Here is a 15,260-nt window from a genome sequence, read left to right on the forward strand (position 1 = left end):
TCTCCCAGCTTATATACTCAGCATGACATCATATGGCTAGTTTGAGTCACCTGTCCTTGCCATGTCCCCTCCTCTCCAGTCCTCTCACTGGCAGGGCCCAAGAAACCGAAAAGCCCTTGATTTAATATAAATATCACCCAGCAACAACTAAAAACATCAGTGTGATGTCAACATTGTTCTCATACCAAATCCCAAACACAGCACATCACTAGCTACTAAGAAGAAAATTAACTCTGTCCCAGCTGAAACGAGGACACAGGAGCAGGAAAGTTCTGCAGTGGGTGAATCGCTGGATGAGGGCAGGAGGTTGGCAGCAGCAGCAGGAACAACTTGTGGGCTAGGGATGAGGAGCAGGAACTTGAGAGAGGTAGTTAGGGGCATGCAACTGCAGCCCCAGTGTTGACACTGGCGTTCTCTGAGCATGTGGGAGCACATATCTGGAGGGTGGTGGCCATGGAATGGAGGCAGGCCTTCTCCTGTGCATATGTGGCCACTTCTGCAACCTCCACTTGCGGTAAACCCAAGTATGAGGAACATGCCAATGGTAAAGCTGCAGCAAGAAGCTCTGATGTGTTATCTGAAAAATAGTATAAGGTCATTTAAGAACCGTACTTGAGGATCTGCTGGCCTACAAAATACTTTGTGTCATTTGTATGGTGGGCAAAGCAGACATAAAAAGCAAATGAGCACAAAATGGACAACTGTCCCCTGTGCTCACTACTGCCACTTAAACCCCTTTATTTCACTGCTCTAAACTGAGGACCAGTGCAGGATGAGAGCACATTCAAGACATGTGCTTTGGTGTGCCTTAAATATTTATTGATGAACGATTATGTGAAGAAACATCAATACTTTCCATATTTTTATTTCAGAGAAGAAAGGGAAATATTTTCCTATTCAGATGCCAGTTGACTAAACAGTTCCTGGATATTAAGGACACCAAGATACCATTGAAAAAGACTCAGGCCTCTGAACTCACGTGTCTGCATGCAGATAGCTACTTGCAAACTAGAAGCAGGACTCAGCTTCTTGCCTGTAAGGGCTTCTCAGCAAGGGCTGAGTCCATCGAGATGCTCTGGGGTATTGGAGATGCCAGCTAAGGTGCAGTAGGCTCAGCCCAGGGCTTGAGAAGACCCACATGACCTCAGAGCAGCAGCTGAAAGCCAAGCAGCACCCAGACCCCACGGCCCCCCAGGTGGCACCGAGGGCTCAATTCACGGTCTGCCTGCCGTGCCTGCTGCCATGTGGGATGCCCTCGAGTACCCAGCACAACCTCCAGCTGACACTGCAGTCAGGTTTTCTCTAGGTCCTGCGGCGCACTCTCCAGACCCATGTACGGAGCCTGGGTATCTTCCAGCATCTCAAATCGCGCTCCTCACGTTTATGCAACTAAATTACGTCTTGTCGATTCGTGCCTTTCTTTCATCAACACAGAGTTCGGGTTTGTCTCCCAGAAAAGCACAAATCGTTGGGAATGCGTGGTCAGCAGCACGCTGGAGGCTTCCCTGCCTGTGGCTGGCGACCTCAGCCGGCTCGGCTCGGCTCCGCCCGGCCCGGCCCAGCGGCTGCGGGCGGCCCCCCGTGCCCCCGCGCCCCGGCTGTGAGACGGGAGCGGGTGACAAGCGCCCCCCGGGACACAGTCCCGCTCACACACCGCGGCTGCGTGCGCGCCGTACCGCGTCCGTCGGGGGGGGGGAAGCGAGACACAAGCCCCGCGCTCCCGCGGAAGGCAGCCGTCACTCCCGCTCGTCCGCCTCCAGCCCCCGCCCGCGGCCCCGCCCGGCCGCCAGGCGTCGCCATCACGCCGCTGCCATAGAGAGGGCTGCCGTGGCGAGCGCGGCCGCCCCTGGCCGGCCGGGGAGCGCTGCGCCACACGGAAGCGGAAGCGGCCCCGGCGGCGCGCGGAGGGGCAGGGGCCGGCACGGGCCGGGGGTGGCGGCACACGCGGGGCCGGCGGTGGGCGCCTGTGGGGGCGGCGCGGCCCGGCCCGCCGGCTGCGGGTGAGGCGGGCGGCGGGAGGGGCCCGGCGGGGCGCCTCTGGGCTCTGGCGGCCGGGGAGCGCAACGGGTAGCCGGCGGCGGAGGGTGCGGGTGGCCCGGGCCGGCCGTTGGGGTCGGGGCCTTCCCCGCTGGGCCCCCCCGGCGTCTCGCCGCGGCGTCCGGGCTCCTCCCGCCGAGACAGCGGGCGGCCTTCCCGCGGGCGGGCTGTGCGGCCCCGCTGGCGCCGGTGTGACTCACGGCACTCCCTGCCTTGTGCCGGTGAGGCTGCTCGGGGGAGGGCGGTGGGGCTTCCGCCTTTTAAATAAAAGGGCCTTTTCCTCTCGTTGCAGAGACCTCCCAAGCCTTCCTGCTGGAGAACGCGGGACCCGCCTCGGCGCTAGCCTGCTGATCTTTACTTAAGTGAACTTCAAAGCAGCGTGACATCGCTCCGCCAGTCTCCTCATTCCTGAGAAAGGGTAGCTGCTTTCTGAGCCATCACATACCAACTTCATGTATTCCTAAGATTGTCATCAGCTTCTTGCGGTTTTTTCTGAGGCCTTACTGAGGTTTAATTACTTACAGGCTCTAGTGGTTGTAAAGTAGTTTTAAGATGTTTGTACTTTTCAATTTTAACTCTCTAATTGACTCCTGTATTAAGAGACATTGTTTTAACTTGGGAATGGTTAAATGGCCAAAGAATTCAATTGTTTATGGATAAGGGCTGTTTTATTTGACTACTGTTGGCCTGCAACTTAAACTTGCATCTTTTATGTTTTTTTATCCTATGCTTTTTCTGTGTTATGGCTGCTGCAACAATAGTTCATGATACATCAGAAGCTGTAGAGCTCTGTGCTCCGTGTGGGTTGTACCTTAAACCCATTACAAAAATGACCATCAGTGTGGCACTTCCTCAGCTGAAACAACCAGGAAAATCCATTTCAAACTGGGAAGTGATGGAAAGACTGAAAGGGATGGTGCAAACTCATCAGTTTTCCACCCTGCGGATCTCTAAAAGCACGATGGATTTCATCCGGTTTGAAGGAGAGGTTGAAAACAAAAGTTTGGTCAAATCTTTTCTGGCATGCCTCGATGGCAAAACGATAAAGCTGAGTGGCTTCTCTGACATTTTAAAAGTCCGTGCTGCGGAATATAAGATTGACTTTCCTACCAGACATGACTGGGACTCGTTTTTCCGTGATGCAAAAGATATGAATGAAACTTTGCCAGGGGAAAGACCAGATACTATTCACTTAGAGGGCTTACCCTGTAAGTGGTTTGCAGCAAAGGACTCTGGCTCCGAAAAGCCAAGTGAAGAAGTGCTTATAAAAGTGTTCAAGAAATTTGGAGAAATACGTAATGTGGACATACCTATGCTGGACCCTTACAGAGAGGAAATGACTGGCAGAAATTTTCACACTTTTAGTTTTGGAGGCCATTTAAATTTTGAAGCTTACGTTCAGTATCGAGAGTACGCAGGTTTCATTAAGGCCATGAATGCCCTGCGAGGGATGAAGTTGATGTATAAAGGTGATGATGGCAAAGCAGTGGCTTGCAATATAAAGGTGAGAAACTGCAGACTTCTTTATGAGTATCCATGTGAAAAACCAAGTACAACTAAATGTTATTTCCATAGTGCTTAAGACCTGCATCTGCTGTAGTGTGATAATGGGTGACTTCAACAACACTAAAGTGGTTTTATTGAACAGTTGTAATAGAACTTGTAAAGGAGAATGATGGAAGAAAAATGTGTTGTTAGACTACATGAAGAGAGTGAGTGGGGTTTTGGGCTTTCTTACCCCTCCCCCCCGCCTTTCCCCAACAGGACAGCTCTAGAAATTAGAACCACTTGATGGAAGAACCAAGCATACAGACATGACCTGCTAAATAGTTTTTAGAAAGTAATATAATATAAATCTTGTAACTTTCACTTAAAATTCTAATTTTGAACAAGTTCAGACGTTTCACCAGAAGGCTAGCTTTAAAATGTATTGCTCTCTCTTGTGTTCACTACAAATAGAAATTTTTGGGGAGCGCTTCACAGCATCTGTATTTGGTCCCTGCATTGATAATGGGTTCTACCAGGCAAGCATCAGAACTGTGAAGCTCACATACACGTAGCCTGTATGGTCTGAGGAATACACAGTTAATCTAGTGTACTTCACATTCAGAAGGGCCCCACAAAATTTTAAATGGTAATGTTAATCTGTAGCAGTTTCCTGTGAATGCAGTATGATTAATCAATAATATTTACATACTGAGTTTGTCAGATACTTGTTTTTCTGTAACCTCATTGTCTTAGGAAATACAATCATGACAGGAGAGAACAAGACAGTCTGTTCAGATGTAGTGTCTATGAAAGCAGGGCCTGAAGAAAACTTGCCCTGATAATGTTTGGAGTGGTCTGTGCATTTAACTGTCAGTTGAGGGAGATGTTATGGATGTATTTCACTATGCTCAATAGTCATTCATTGAATCAGAAAGTGTCTTTTAGGAAAAGGCTTGAGTATTCCTTTGTGTGATATGGGAACATGCAGATATTTATTCAAGTTGTAGTTTAGTCAGTGTAAGTAAAATACTGTAATTTTTTTATCTTCATGTCGATGTTCGCTAGTTGGAGCATATAAACTGTACCTTGACCCTCAAGGTTTTCAAGGGGATGTGAAATTCAAACTGTTGCTTACATGCAGGGGATCAGGGTTCCCAAATTTAGTTTGGCTGTGTAAGAGGAAGCACACTTTCCTGGCAGCTGCCCTGGTGATTTGATAGGAAAGAGAGAGGGCTGTGTTTTCAACAGTGCTGGCAGGACAGAATTGTTTCACACAAGGTCACAACACCTTGTCTGTTTCTACCTGTCTGTCTTTTCAGCCTGTTAGTGAAACATCATTTTATATAAAGCCTGGGTAAATTAAACTCCAAAGTATGTGCTCCTTGTTCTCTGCCCCGTGGTTCATGATGATGGGCCTGCAGGAATGTATATGACAGACCCTTGCCTACACACAGGTGGTATCTAGAATGGGAGATTAGGATGCCAGAGCTTTGGTGTCTGCTGATGTCCTGTTCCAGTACACAGCTGGACATGGCCAAGGTATGCTCCTATGTCCTGGAAGCTCAGTGTTTCCCAGGTCTCTGCTCAGATGTGTGTGTCTTGTGCTCCTGGTCTCAAACTTGGAGCTTCAGTTCACTGTAGCTCAATTTGGGAATCTCAGTGTTAGAATTTCTGGGGAGGCGCTTGCTTAAACCAGGTGCTGAACGTTGTAGAACTGTTTCTTCTGCTGAACTTAGGGATTCCAGTTTTAGACAGAAAGGGAGGCCTTTATTAAGGCCTGTTTCTACCTCGTGCCATACAGTCCCTAGTAGCATACATGAGCTGAAAGAGTTCTAGATGTTCCTGTTCTGACAGGTTAAAAACATTGGACAGCCAGGGTGTAAACCACACTAGGGTTTACTTTTGGATATCAGACACACCTGATTGTGCTAGTGTGCAGGCATTTAGTTCCCAGTTACCTGGTTATAGTGCTCTGATGCTTGCTCTGGGCACATGGAGAAGATACCTTTGTTTTGAAAAAGTTTTTATATTTCTGATTGTATTTACACTGTGGTTTGGATGCCTTTGTGCTAGGTTAAAATTGCTGGGGATTGTGTAGGCTGTTGGGGACCATTTTTTTTTTTTTCATCTATTTAAAACTGTTTTCAATTGTATCCTGTAAAGGTTTCTTTTGACTCAACAAAACACCTCAGTGATGCATCGATTAAGAAGCGTCAGCTTGAGAGGCAAAAGCTTCAAGAGCTTGAAAAACAGAGAGAAGAACAAAAACGTAAAGAGAAAGAAGCTGAGGAAAAACAAAAAGAGGAAGAAAGGTACTGCTTACTGCTCAGTTATATTTTTTGACAATCGGGCACAACAAAACTGTAGTTGCTTCTTCATATCGGCATCAATGGATAGAAAATAACTACAAGTTTTCCTTTCAGAGTTCAAATCCTGTAGCTAAAGTGAAGCACTGAAAACTGATTGAGAATATTGCCGTCCTTTTGAGGAAAATAGGGTTCAGGGATTATGAGATTTGGAGGAGTGTTTTGCACCTTTGTTTTTTTCCTCCTTGAACTGTAACTGCAAGAGCTGGGAACTTAATGATGTGTAGTCATTCTGATGGAAAAATGTGCATTGTAGATGGAGAATAGAAAATAGTGTGCTAGTTCTACTACTAAGTAACTTTGCTATTACAAAGCTCATTTGTTCTTAACATCAGTATTTTCCCAGGAAAGAGATGGGATACAAACACGTCTTAACAGTGACATTTTAAGAAAATGTATAGGGGTGCAAATGTCATAAGACAGCTATTCAGAGGTTGTATGATGTCCATTTGCCTTGATGTGTATAAATTCTTATTGCTTAATGTTTAGATTTTAAACAGTTTCTAAAACTGTAAGGTTATTTAGATTATCACCAATGCTTATGTTCAGTTCAAAATACTAAATCTGCAAAATACTAAATTTCATAAAAATTGTGCCATAGACACCTGACCTCAGAAACCCTTGGCCTTTTTATACAAGTTAGCACTTTGTCCTAATGACTGAAATAAAACCCACAAACCTCTGCAACCCTCTTGGTAATTTTCTTCTCACTATGATGATTCACTGCCCAGCTGCCCTATGCATTGTTATTGTCTCTGGTCAAATTGTTTTTTTTGTTGTAGCCATGGTTTATGTTTGGATTCCAACTTGTTTTTAAATATTGACAGACTGATGATTGTTTGCTGTCACAACTGGTGGTTAAAATGTTCACTGTTTTCTACTTCTGTTTTTCAGTAATCAGCAAACTTACTGTTTGTTTCTAAACAAATTACTCCAAGTACAAAATATGTTTTTACATAGAGTAGGAGTCTAAAATTGTACCTGCTCTAGGTAAGATTGAAATATTTATCTCTTTTTAGGAAGCAGAGAGAGCTTGAAGAATATGAAAGAGAGAAAAAAAGAGAAGAAAAGTTGCGCAAGAGAGAACAGAAACAGAAAGATCGTGAAGTTCGACGAAACAAAAAGCAGCTTGAGAAGCTTCAAGCTGAAGAACAGAAAAAACTTCAAGAGAAGATAAAGTTAGAAGAAAGGAAGCTCCTGTTAGCTCAGAGAAATCTTCAGTCCATTAGACTAATTGCAGAACTGCTAAGCAGGGCAAAGGTAACTTCAATATTTATTTCAGAAGCTAATGAAGAACCCAGCAGAACAAAGCCTTTTACTGATTAGAGAGGGGGTGGGGAGCACTGTTAATTAAACGGCAGGTTTATTACCTCTCAGATGTTATTCCTTAGACCAAAAATTCAAAAAAGTGCAATGAAACAGTATTTCTCCCTTGATAAAATATGCATATACAAGTAAATGGAAGAGTAAAATAGAACCTGTAGTTCTGAATAGCATATTTCACTTTTAAACTAATTGGCAGGCTTGCTCTTAAGTCCAGTGAAAAAATGTGTAAGCCTGATAAAGTGAACTAAACACGAGAATAAGATGCAAGACTCCTTATTTCTAATTCCAGTTTTGATGCTGTTTCCTGTCTGGCTTTCAGCAGTTCTGTTAGCTATTCTTTGCAGTTTCAGAGAATGAGCTTTCGTTATTTGAGGTTTGAAAATGTGCAGAATGATTTTTCTGTAGGAAAAGTACTGTCAGTTAAGGTTTTGAATGTTAGATCCTGTCTCTCTAACAGTATTCCTGTTTTTCAATGGAACAGGATGCATTTTCTTAAGACTAGGATAAAGTCCTGTTAGGGTGTAATGTAATATATGTTACGAATTTTCTACAGAAATGAAAAACTGTGTGGCAGAGCACAGGGTTTATTTATCCTTGATGCCAGTGTGCCTCAGGAGTGTTTTTTAACTCATACAGTGCTCTGTGGTCAGTTATATGCTAGGAGAAGGCAGAAATACTTCTTGCAGGTTTTGCAACTTTGTAGCTGTGAGATAGGTTGTCTGACAAAATAGTGCAGTGTGTTTCTTTCACTCCCAGAGTTTTGAGGTCTATTACTAAGGCACTTGTATGGGTCAGAATAACAACAACAAAAAAAAAATTGAACCTTCTTTTTCAGTATGAGTTTCTAAACTGGTTGACAAAATGAAAATCAGTTTCTACATAATATGTGTGTGTTTAATTATTTGCTAGTTTTTACATACTCATTGTGAAGTCATCTATGACCACAGAATGCAGTCAACTAAGAGAAATCCATGTTTTAAATTTTAAAACTGAGTTCTCATACTTCAGATTTCACAGGTTGTTCTAGCTTGTGTGCTACTGGCGTCATATTAAGGAGCCATAAAGACCAAGCCTTGTTTTTGCCTTGTGAAGATAACTAGAAGAAATTAACACTGAAAAGAGTTTGTGGACTGATACTAATGTTTCACCTTACAACAGTTGCGTGTTAGTGGGTTTTTTTGTTTGGTTGATTTTGGTTTTTTTCCCTTTATGAGGGAAACCACCATTTTATTTTGGGATGGTTAAGTTTTGTTTGCTAGATTTTATTTTCTTTCCATGTTGCTGCTTTTGTGTTATAGTATCACTTGGAAGCATGAGCAGATCTACAGATATTTTTTTGTTTACTTTTACCTTCCCTTTGACTATCTTTCAGACAGTAAAACTTCTGGAGCAAGCACATAATGAAGAAAAGATTTGCCTTCAGCAGCTAGAGGAGAGACGAAGGCTCCAGGAGGCTGAGCTCAAACGTGTGGAAGAGGAAAGAGAGAGAGCACTGGGGTTGCAGAGAAAAGAAAAGGAACTGAGGGAGAAACTACTGAACAATCTTCTGAGCAAGAAAATGGATGCAGTTAATCAAAACAAAGAAGAAACTGAAGCATCTCAGTCTGACGTGCTGAAAACCCCTAGTGGTGTTCCACACACTGTGTCATCCAGCTGCATCACTTCTACCTCAGGACAGACTGTTACAGACAAACTGGCTTCCGGCTCTCAAAGAGAAGTAGCACCCCCCGAGAGTGTAAATAATCAATGCAAGTACTTGAATGGCAACGTTCATGACAAAGGTCATGTCAAAGAAGGTCAGAAACTTCATACCACAAACTCTGAGAGGTGTTCTGAGAAAAGTTCAGGGGTACTTTCATGTGTTCCCACCAATAACCAGCAGCAGAAGAGCCTCTCTAGCTATGACCAGAATAACTGCAGGAAGGACTCACACTGTGAGCAGGGCAAACGTAGCACGGAGCCAAGGAGAAGAAAGAGCCGTTCATGTAGCAGCATAAACACTGATGACAGTAAGGGTAAACGAGAGAGGAGCAGACACAGAAGAGATGTGAGTTATCAGGATGAAAAGCGCAGGAAAGAAAGGAGGTATTATAGACACTCTAGCAGAAGTTACAGTCCTCGACGAAGCCATAGTCCTCGTCGAAGAAGTGTAAGCCCCAGACGTTCACGTTACAGAAGAACTCGCAGTAGCGAACGTAAACGAGACAGAAGAGAAAGAAGTCATAGTCACAGAAGTGTGAGCAGGAGACGAAGACACCGGAGGAGATCACTGAATAAGCAAAGGAGTACTTGGAGTGGGTAGTGGCGACCCTGGCTCCCTGGAAAGGCTGTGGTTGGACAAAAGGGCCAGGAAGTTGTACATGAGACCTCATCGGTGTTGACTGCTATAGAAAACACATTCGTTTCAACCAATGCTTAACTTGTATCTAGTCTTGAACCAAGAAAATAGATGCCTGATTTTTTTGATGATTCTTCATGCATTGTTGTCTCTCTCTAGTTTTTTATCACAGTGTAGGTATAACAACCTGTGCTTGTGCTCGAGTTCCTACAGTGCTGAAAGCCAACCTGTTTCCTTGATTTTCGGTTTTCTAAACCTTGATTTTAGTCAATTTAGTTTTTATCTCTGTATCACCTAATTTGGCTTGAGAAGTACATGTGTGCCAGTTATATAGGAACTCCAGACATGACAAGCCATTACATACAGATTTGATTTAAGATGCTTTCTGGTGCATTCAATGAAATCACATTTAACAAAGTAGTGTTTTGCTGATTGAGATGGATAGCAGGACTTTCATTTAATTCTTAAAACTCACTATAAAGATACGCAAGATATCTTTTAAACTGCTGTGATTCCTTCATATGTCTGTATGATGCCAAGCTTTGTGGCCCAAGTTATTCTGGCATGTAATACCATTTGTATAATAATACTTTCCATGTAAGAGAGGCACACTGATGTAGGAAGTAAGAAACGGTGGTAAAATGTTGAAAAGTTGTTCTGTTATTTTGTTGATATATTTGGCTTTGTAATTACTTCAGGTGACATAGAGCCACTTGAAGCATTTTTTCAGGTATATACAGAGCTAGCCATTGTCTTTTGAAAAAGGGGCCTTCTTGCTAAATTATTTTTACTTGTGTTGGAAAGCAAGGCTGCAGTGTCTCTTGTTAAATCCATTTAAGAATACTTTTGCTTCTAAAATGCAGCTCAGGAATATTAAAAGCTATAATACTACAGTGGAAGAGTTTATTTTGCTTTTTTATGGTGAAATTAAAAGAGAACTGTTTCCAGTGAACTGAAGTTGCTGTTTTCTGCAGATTTTAATATACTGACATATGAAGTGTTGTATGAGAACCCTTTTTTTTTTAAAAAAAATATTGCTTGACACATTTGAATGATGAAGTTCAGCCACTCTTCTTGATGGTCCTGTTATATACAGCTGTATCAACTGTTAATTCAGCAGGACATGTGCTTTTTATCTGCAGCCTTCAGATGCCATTTTCCTCACACTGATGCATCAAATCAAAGTGAATCCCTTTCCTGGAGTGTATAAGGAGCACATTGGTGCTGCAGCTCAGCGGGATCCCTGGCTGACGTCTGCATTGCTTTCAGTGAATCAGTGCAGGGTTGTTTTTTTCTTGCTAGACCATGCTGCTCAAGTCTTTGTAGTTACTGGCTGTAGAAAGAAAAGGTAGACATTCCTTTATCTTCCTGGCAATTTATGTTTTTAAAGATCTCCAATTGATTATGTTACTTCTCAAGTTTTTGTGGCTTCTCTTGTGAGTTTCACCACTGTCTTGGGGGCTGAGAGCTAGCCTGGTTTATCATCTCAGCACCTTCAGCCTCTTGAATTCTGAGCAGTTGCTTTTTGTTTCTTTGTTAAAGTGTTAAAGGCCTGAAGGTAAGTTCATCTTTAGTAATGAGTTAGCTAAAATCCAATCTAATGTTGGTTGCAAGTATGTGATAAGGCTGGTGGGGATACCTGTGCGTAAATGCATGCAGTTTGGCTTGGCCTGCTCTTAAATGCTGACACACTGACCATGGTAACACCACCTTTTTTTAAAAAAGTGTGTTCTGTCTGCAGTTACGTGAGAAATTTAACTAATAGCACCAATGTCTTTGAGCTCAGGATTAGATTCTTGTTAGTATCTCTGCAGTATATTTCTGCTGTGGATTTTCACTGGGATTGGTATGTCAGGTCGGGGCCTTGATGTATTACATAAGTAATTGGGGAAATGCTAGTGTATAATGCTACTTCTACGAAGTCGTCAAGCTATGAATGCAGTGTCATTGCCAAGAGTGGAAGCAGTTAAAGCAGTGGCAGTCAGCAAAAGGTGTTGGAGACATACTAGCAGAATCCAACAGGTATTGTTACTTGAAATAAAAAAGACTGAGCTTGGTAGCACAGTTTTGGTAGGTTTTTTGGTCCGGAGAAGGCATGAATAGCAGGTTTCACATCCCACCCTGAAATGATTAAATTCCATAAGCTCCCCTGATGTTTGGGGCAATTTCTGAGGCCAGAGAAGATAATTGTGGGGACGATGTTCAGCTGTCAGACTTTGATAATCATTCAACGTAACACCATATCCAGCACTGGCTTTTCATACAATGTTCTAAAAGTGCAGTAGCGTAAAGTAACTCATAAAGTGCTTGTGTTACGTTTTTTCTTTACACAGCAGCTTCAGGAAGAAAAGCCTGAAAGTGCTTTGAAGCTACTTGCAAATGCTTGCTTTCCAAAATGAAGGCGGAATGTGGAAGAAGGCCTCTTTTCAGTTGGCCAGCTGAACCCAATCAAAACCTCTTAAAACTCCTAGTACCTGACGTTGCCCAGTAACTGCTCAGTGTAAAGTTTTATCCAGTCTAACACCTGGTGATATTGTTGCTTCAAGTATCTGTTTTGCATCAAGGTTCGCCAAAATCTTTTCAGTGCTGAATCCTGTGAAATGGATATTGCATCGTGTGTCCTTGTACTGGGTCTGGCTGTGATGGAGTTAACTTTCTTTGTAGCTGCCAGTATGGTGCTGTGTTGTGGATTTGTGACAGTGCTGTTAACACACCAGTTGCAGAGCAGTGCTTGCACAGCGTCAAGGCCGCCTCCGTTTCCCATTTTGTGTACCATGCACCTCTCCCCAAATGGGTAGGCTGAGGTGGGGAGGGGACGCAGCTGGACACCTAACCCCAGCCAACCAAAGGGATATCCTGTGCTGTATGACATCATGCTCAACAATAAAAATGGGGGCTTTGGTCTTTTCAAGGTAGCCATTGCTCCAAGATTGTGTGGGCATCAGTTTGCCTTGTGGTCTTCATTGATGATGGGCTTTGAACTGTGAGGAAGCTTGGAAAGAATTGAAACTGTAATCTTCTAATAAGGCCACATTGGCTATGCCCAATATCATTTATTCAGGTTTTTATTATGGCTGAGGTATCTGCTTGTATTACTGCAAAAACCTTGCTGATGCAATAACTTAAAAGGAAATAATATAATTTTTTATAGTAAACAATTGCTTTTTGTTCTGTATTAAGTCAGTACATTTCTATCAAGTAACTTCTAGGGGTCTTAGTGTTTCAAGTGAAAGAACCTAGGTTACCAGCAGCTTTACAATGGCTTCTAGAAGCCAAAGTACCAAAGTTACTGATACTTTTCCCTACTCTGGAAAAATGTTGTGACGCTGATTACTTAAATCTTACCTGATTGCTTGGATTTGCAAGAGTTGACTCAGGAGCTGTCTAAAAGCAGATAAAATTAGTTGGTCTTTTTTATTCCATTTCAGTGTATGTCTGTTGAGTGACCTTGAGTTCATATGAAAAAATGAGTATTTAACATCTATCCTTTGCTGGTTTAGCTGCCTTAAGCCAATGTCCTTTTGAAATGGACTTCAAAGTTTGTTGATCAACGTTTGGTCGAATTAATGAAAGAGTTCCAATAATCCACACTACTGTTCTTATTTAATTATTAAATTCACAGTGCTTAAATCACACTGCAGTTATGGGCTGTGATAAAAATGTTAAGGAAACTGAAGAGTTTGGGATTTAGCAACTAATACTTATCAAAGACATACCAAACTAATAAATACTTCTGAAACATTTATGTTGGTATGGTTGAGTATTGGATAGAGTCTGACTGAGCTACTATGCTACCTCTACTTTCAGACACTTAACTGCTAGAAATCCAACCCAATGAGAATATCTGCAAAAATATCCGCCTGTTTACTTCTGAAACTGGTCGGCTGGGATTGTGTACCAGTACTAACCTGACTTTCGTTGCCTAGGCTTGTCATGAGTTGCATGTTGCATATGTCTTATTGTGTGAAAGTTACGTGTCTTATTCAATTTGTCTCTCAATATTCAGGGTTTGGTTTAGTTTTGGTGGCTTTGTTCCCCTGGGTTGTAAGCAGGAATATATATTTATTCACTGCTTTTATTAGAACATCAAGGATCTGAGTGAGCAAGACTGTTTTAAGTTTTTGTTTCTTCTCCATTGGACTACTGTTTGAAAAATTGAATGCTGCATGTCAGCTTTCATCCTGACTGAATGCATGGCAGGCCCAGGGGCATAGGGTAGAAATGACGAAAGAAATCCTTGAAAACGCTGGAAGACTTCGGTGCAATTCATTCCTTCAAGTGCTAAGCTTAACCCATGCATTTGACTTAGGGGTTTTTTTTGTCCTGCTTTCAAACTCTGGAGCTATTCCATTGCCATTGCGAGAACTCAGATAGCTCCCAACTTCTTGCTCTGTGTCAGGCAGCCATACCTGTCAATTTTAAGCTTGCTTTAAGATCAGCTTTTGTTGCTGGGAAACGTTCAGGTTCGTTCCTTACTGGTATGGGTTTTTTTCCTTCAGTAGTGGAAAAATTTCCTTGGTGAGTAGGACTGGGGTGGTATAAGTACAAGGTCAGGTTACTCAACAGTACAGCAACTGCATTCATGCCAGCTGGAAAGCCCTGGCAGCAGTGGAAGAGACCTCTGAGCCTTACGGAGTCCCAAGAAATGCACAGGGTTTCTTCCAATGTTCTGCCTCCATTTTTGAGTCTTGAGTCACACAATGAGATGCGAAGAGAGTTTTCTCAGTTGTGAGGATGCACCTCTCTTCTTGCACTCAGCTCCAGGAGAGCTTCACATTACTGCCGCAGAACTCCATGTCTCCCTTTTGTCCTCATAGAGGTGCCAGGAGGATGGGATTGAGCCAGGGGGAGACCACCTTGCTCTTGAGGATGTGTGGGTTCAGAAGTGTATTAATCATCTAATGGCACAAAGCAGTGTGTGACCTCTTGCCATTTGAGGATGGGGACTCTGCTCATCAGTGACTGCTTACATCAAGGTCTGAGCTGAAGCGGGTGAAAGGTTGTGAGGAAAGGTTGTGGGCCAAAGCTGCTGAGCCTCCTGGGCCGTGCAGGAGCTGGTGCCTGCTGTCCCTGCGTGTGACATTGCCTCACCGTGGCTGTTGGCATGGGCAGCCAGGAGGGGTTTTCCTGCAGCCCTTGTTCAGCAAAGAAAGAACATGAGCCTTGAAAGGCGAAGAAAGCCAAGTTCCTGTTGCTATGGTCTGTGTTACTACTTAGTCCTGTTCTGATCCTTAAAGAAGGCCTCCTCATGGTTCTGTCTGAGGGCTGATGAGCCCCTACACATACCCGGCTTTTGGCCCGCAATTTTTCTTCTTTATCTGCTGGCCTCATCCTGCACTGGGTGACTCAGGGAGCAGCTTATTCAACGGGCACTACAGCTTCTCCGCAAGCCCAAGGCTCAGCCCTTCACTATGATTGTTGCGGTGCTTTCCATCTGCTTGCTGCCTGCTGTGGTAAAGTAATTTGGGTCATGTATGAGTCTTGTTGCTGGAATTGGTATTAGTAAGAAGTGGTTACCAAAGCTGTGACCATACCCATGGTTTTTCTAAGTGACTCCACCTTTGTAATGTATTCAATGACCTAGAATAAAAGGTATATGCATTATTAGGTATGCATATTAAAAAAAAATAATATGTTGTCTGGAAGCATCATCTTGAAAGCTGTTAGAGAAAATGAGAATTTTTGCAGTGGCTCCCAAGATTATG

At 43.2% G+C, this 15,260-nt stretch overlaps 1 protein-coding gene across 4 annotated transcripts; it reads left to right on the top strand.

Moving 5' to 3' along the window:
* Positions 1 to 1,845: 1,845 nt before the first annotated feature.
* AKAP17A (A-kinase anchoring protein 17A) lies at positions 1,846 to 10,507 on the top strand. 4 transcript variants are annotated; one of them, XM_055702381.1, is made up of 6 exons: positions 1,846 to 2,000; positions 2,330 to 2,455; positions 2,799 to 3,541; positions 5,689 to 5,837; positions 6,911 to 7,151; positions 8,590 to 10,507. In XM_055702381.1, the coding sequence occupies exons 3-6, from the start codon at positions 2,867 to 2,869 to the stop codon at positions 9,517 to 9,519; spliced, it is 1,995 nt and encodes a 664-aa protein (XP_055558356.1). In that variant the 5' UTR covers positions 1,846 to 2,000; positions 2,330 to 2,455; positions 2,799 to 2,866; the 3' UTR covers positions 9,520 to 10,507. The 4 variants fall into 4 exon arrangements, with proteins under 4 accessions (XP_055558356.1, XP_055558354.1, XP_055558355.1 ...); XM_055702379.1 differs by having other exon boundaries at positions 2,330 to 3,541; XM_055702380.1 differs by having other exon boundaries at positions 1,916 to 1,956; positions 2,330 to 3,541.
* The last annotated feature ends 4,753 nt before the right edge of the window (positions 10,508 to 15,260 follow it).

Source organism: Falco cherrug, chromosome 2, assembly GCF_023634085.1.
Source record: "Falco cherrug isolate bFalChe1 chromosome 2, bFalChe1.pri, whole genome shotgun sequence".
Taxonomy (NCBI): domain Eukaryota; kingdom Metazoa; phylum Chordata; class Aves; order Falconiformes; family Falconidae; genus Falco; species Falco cherrug.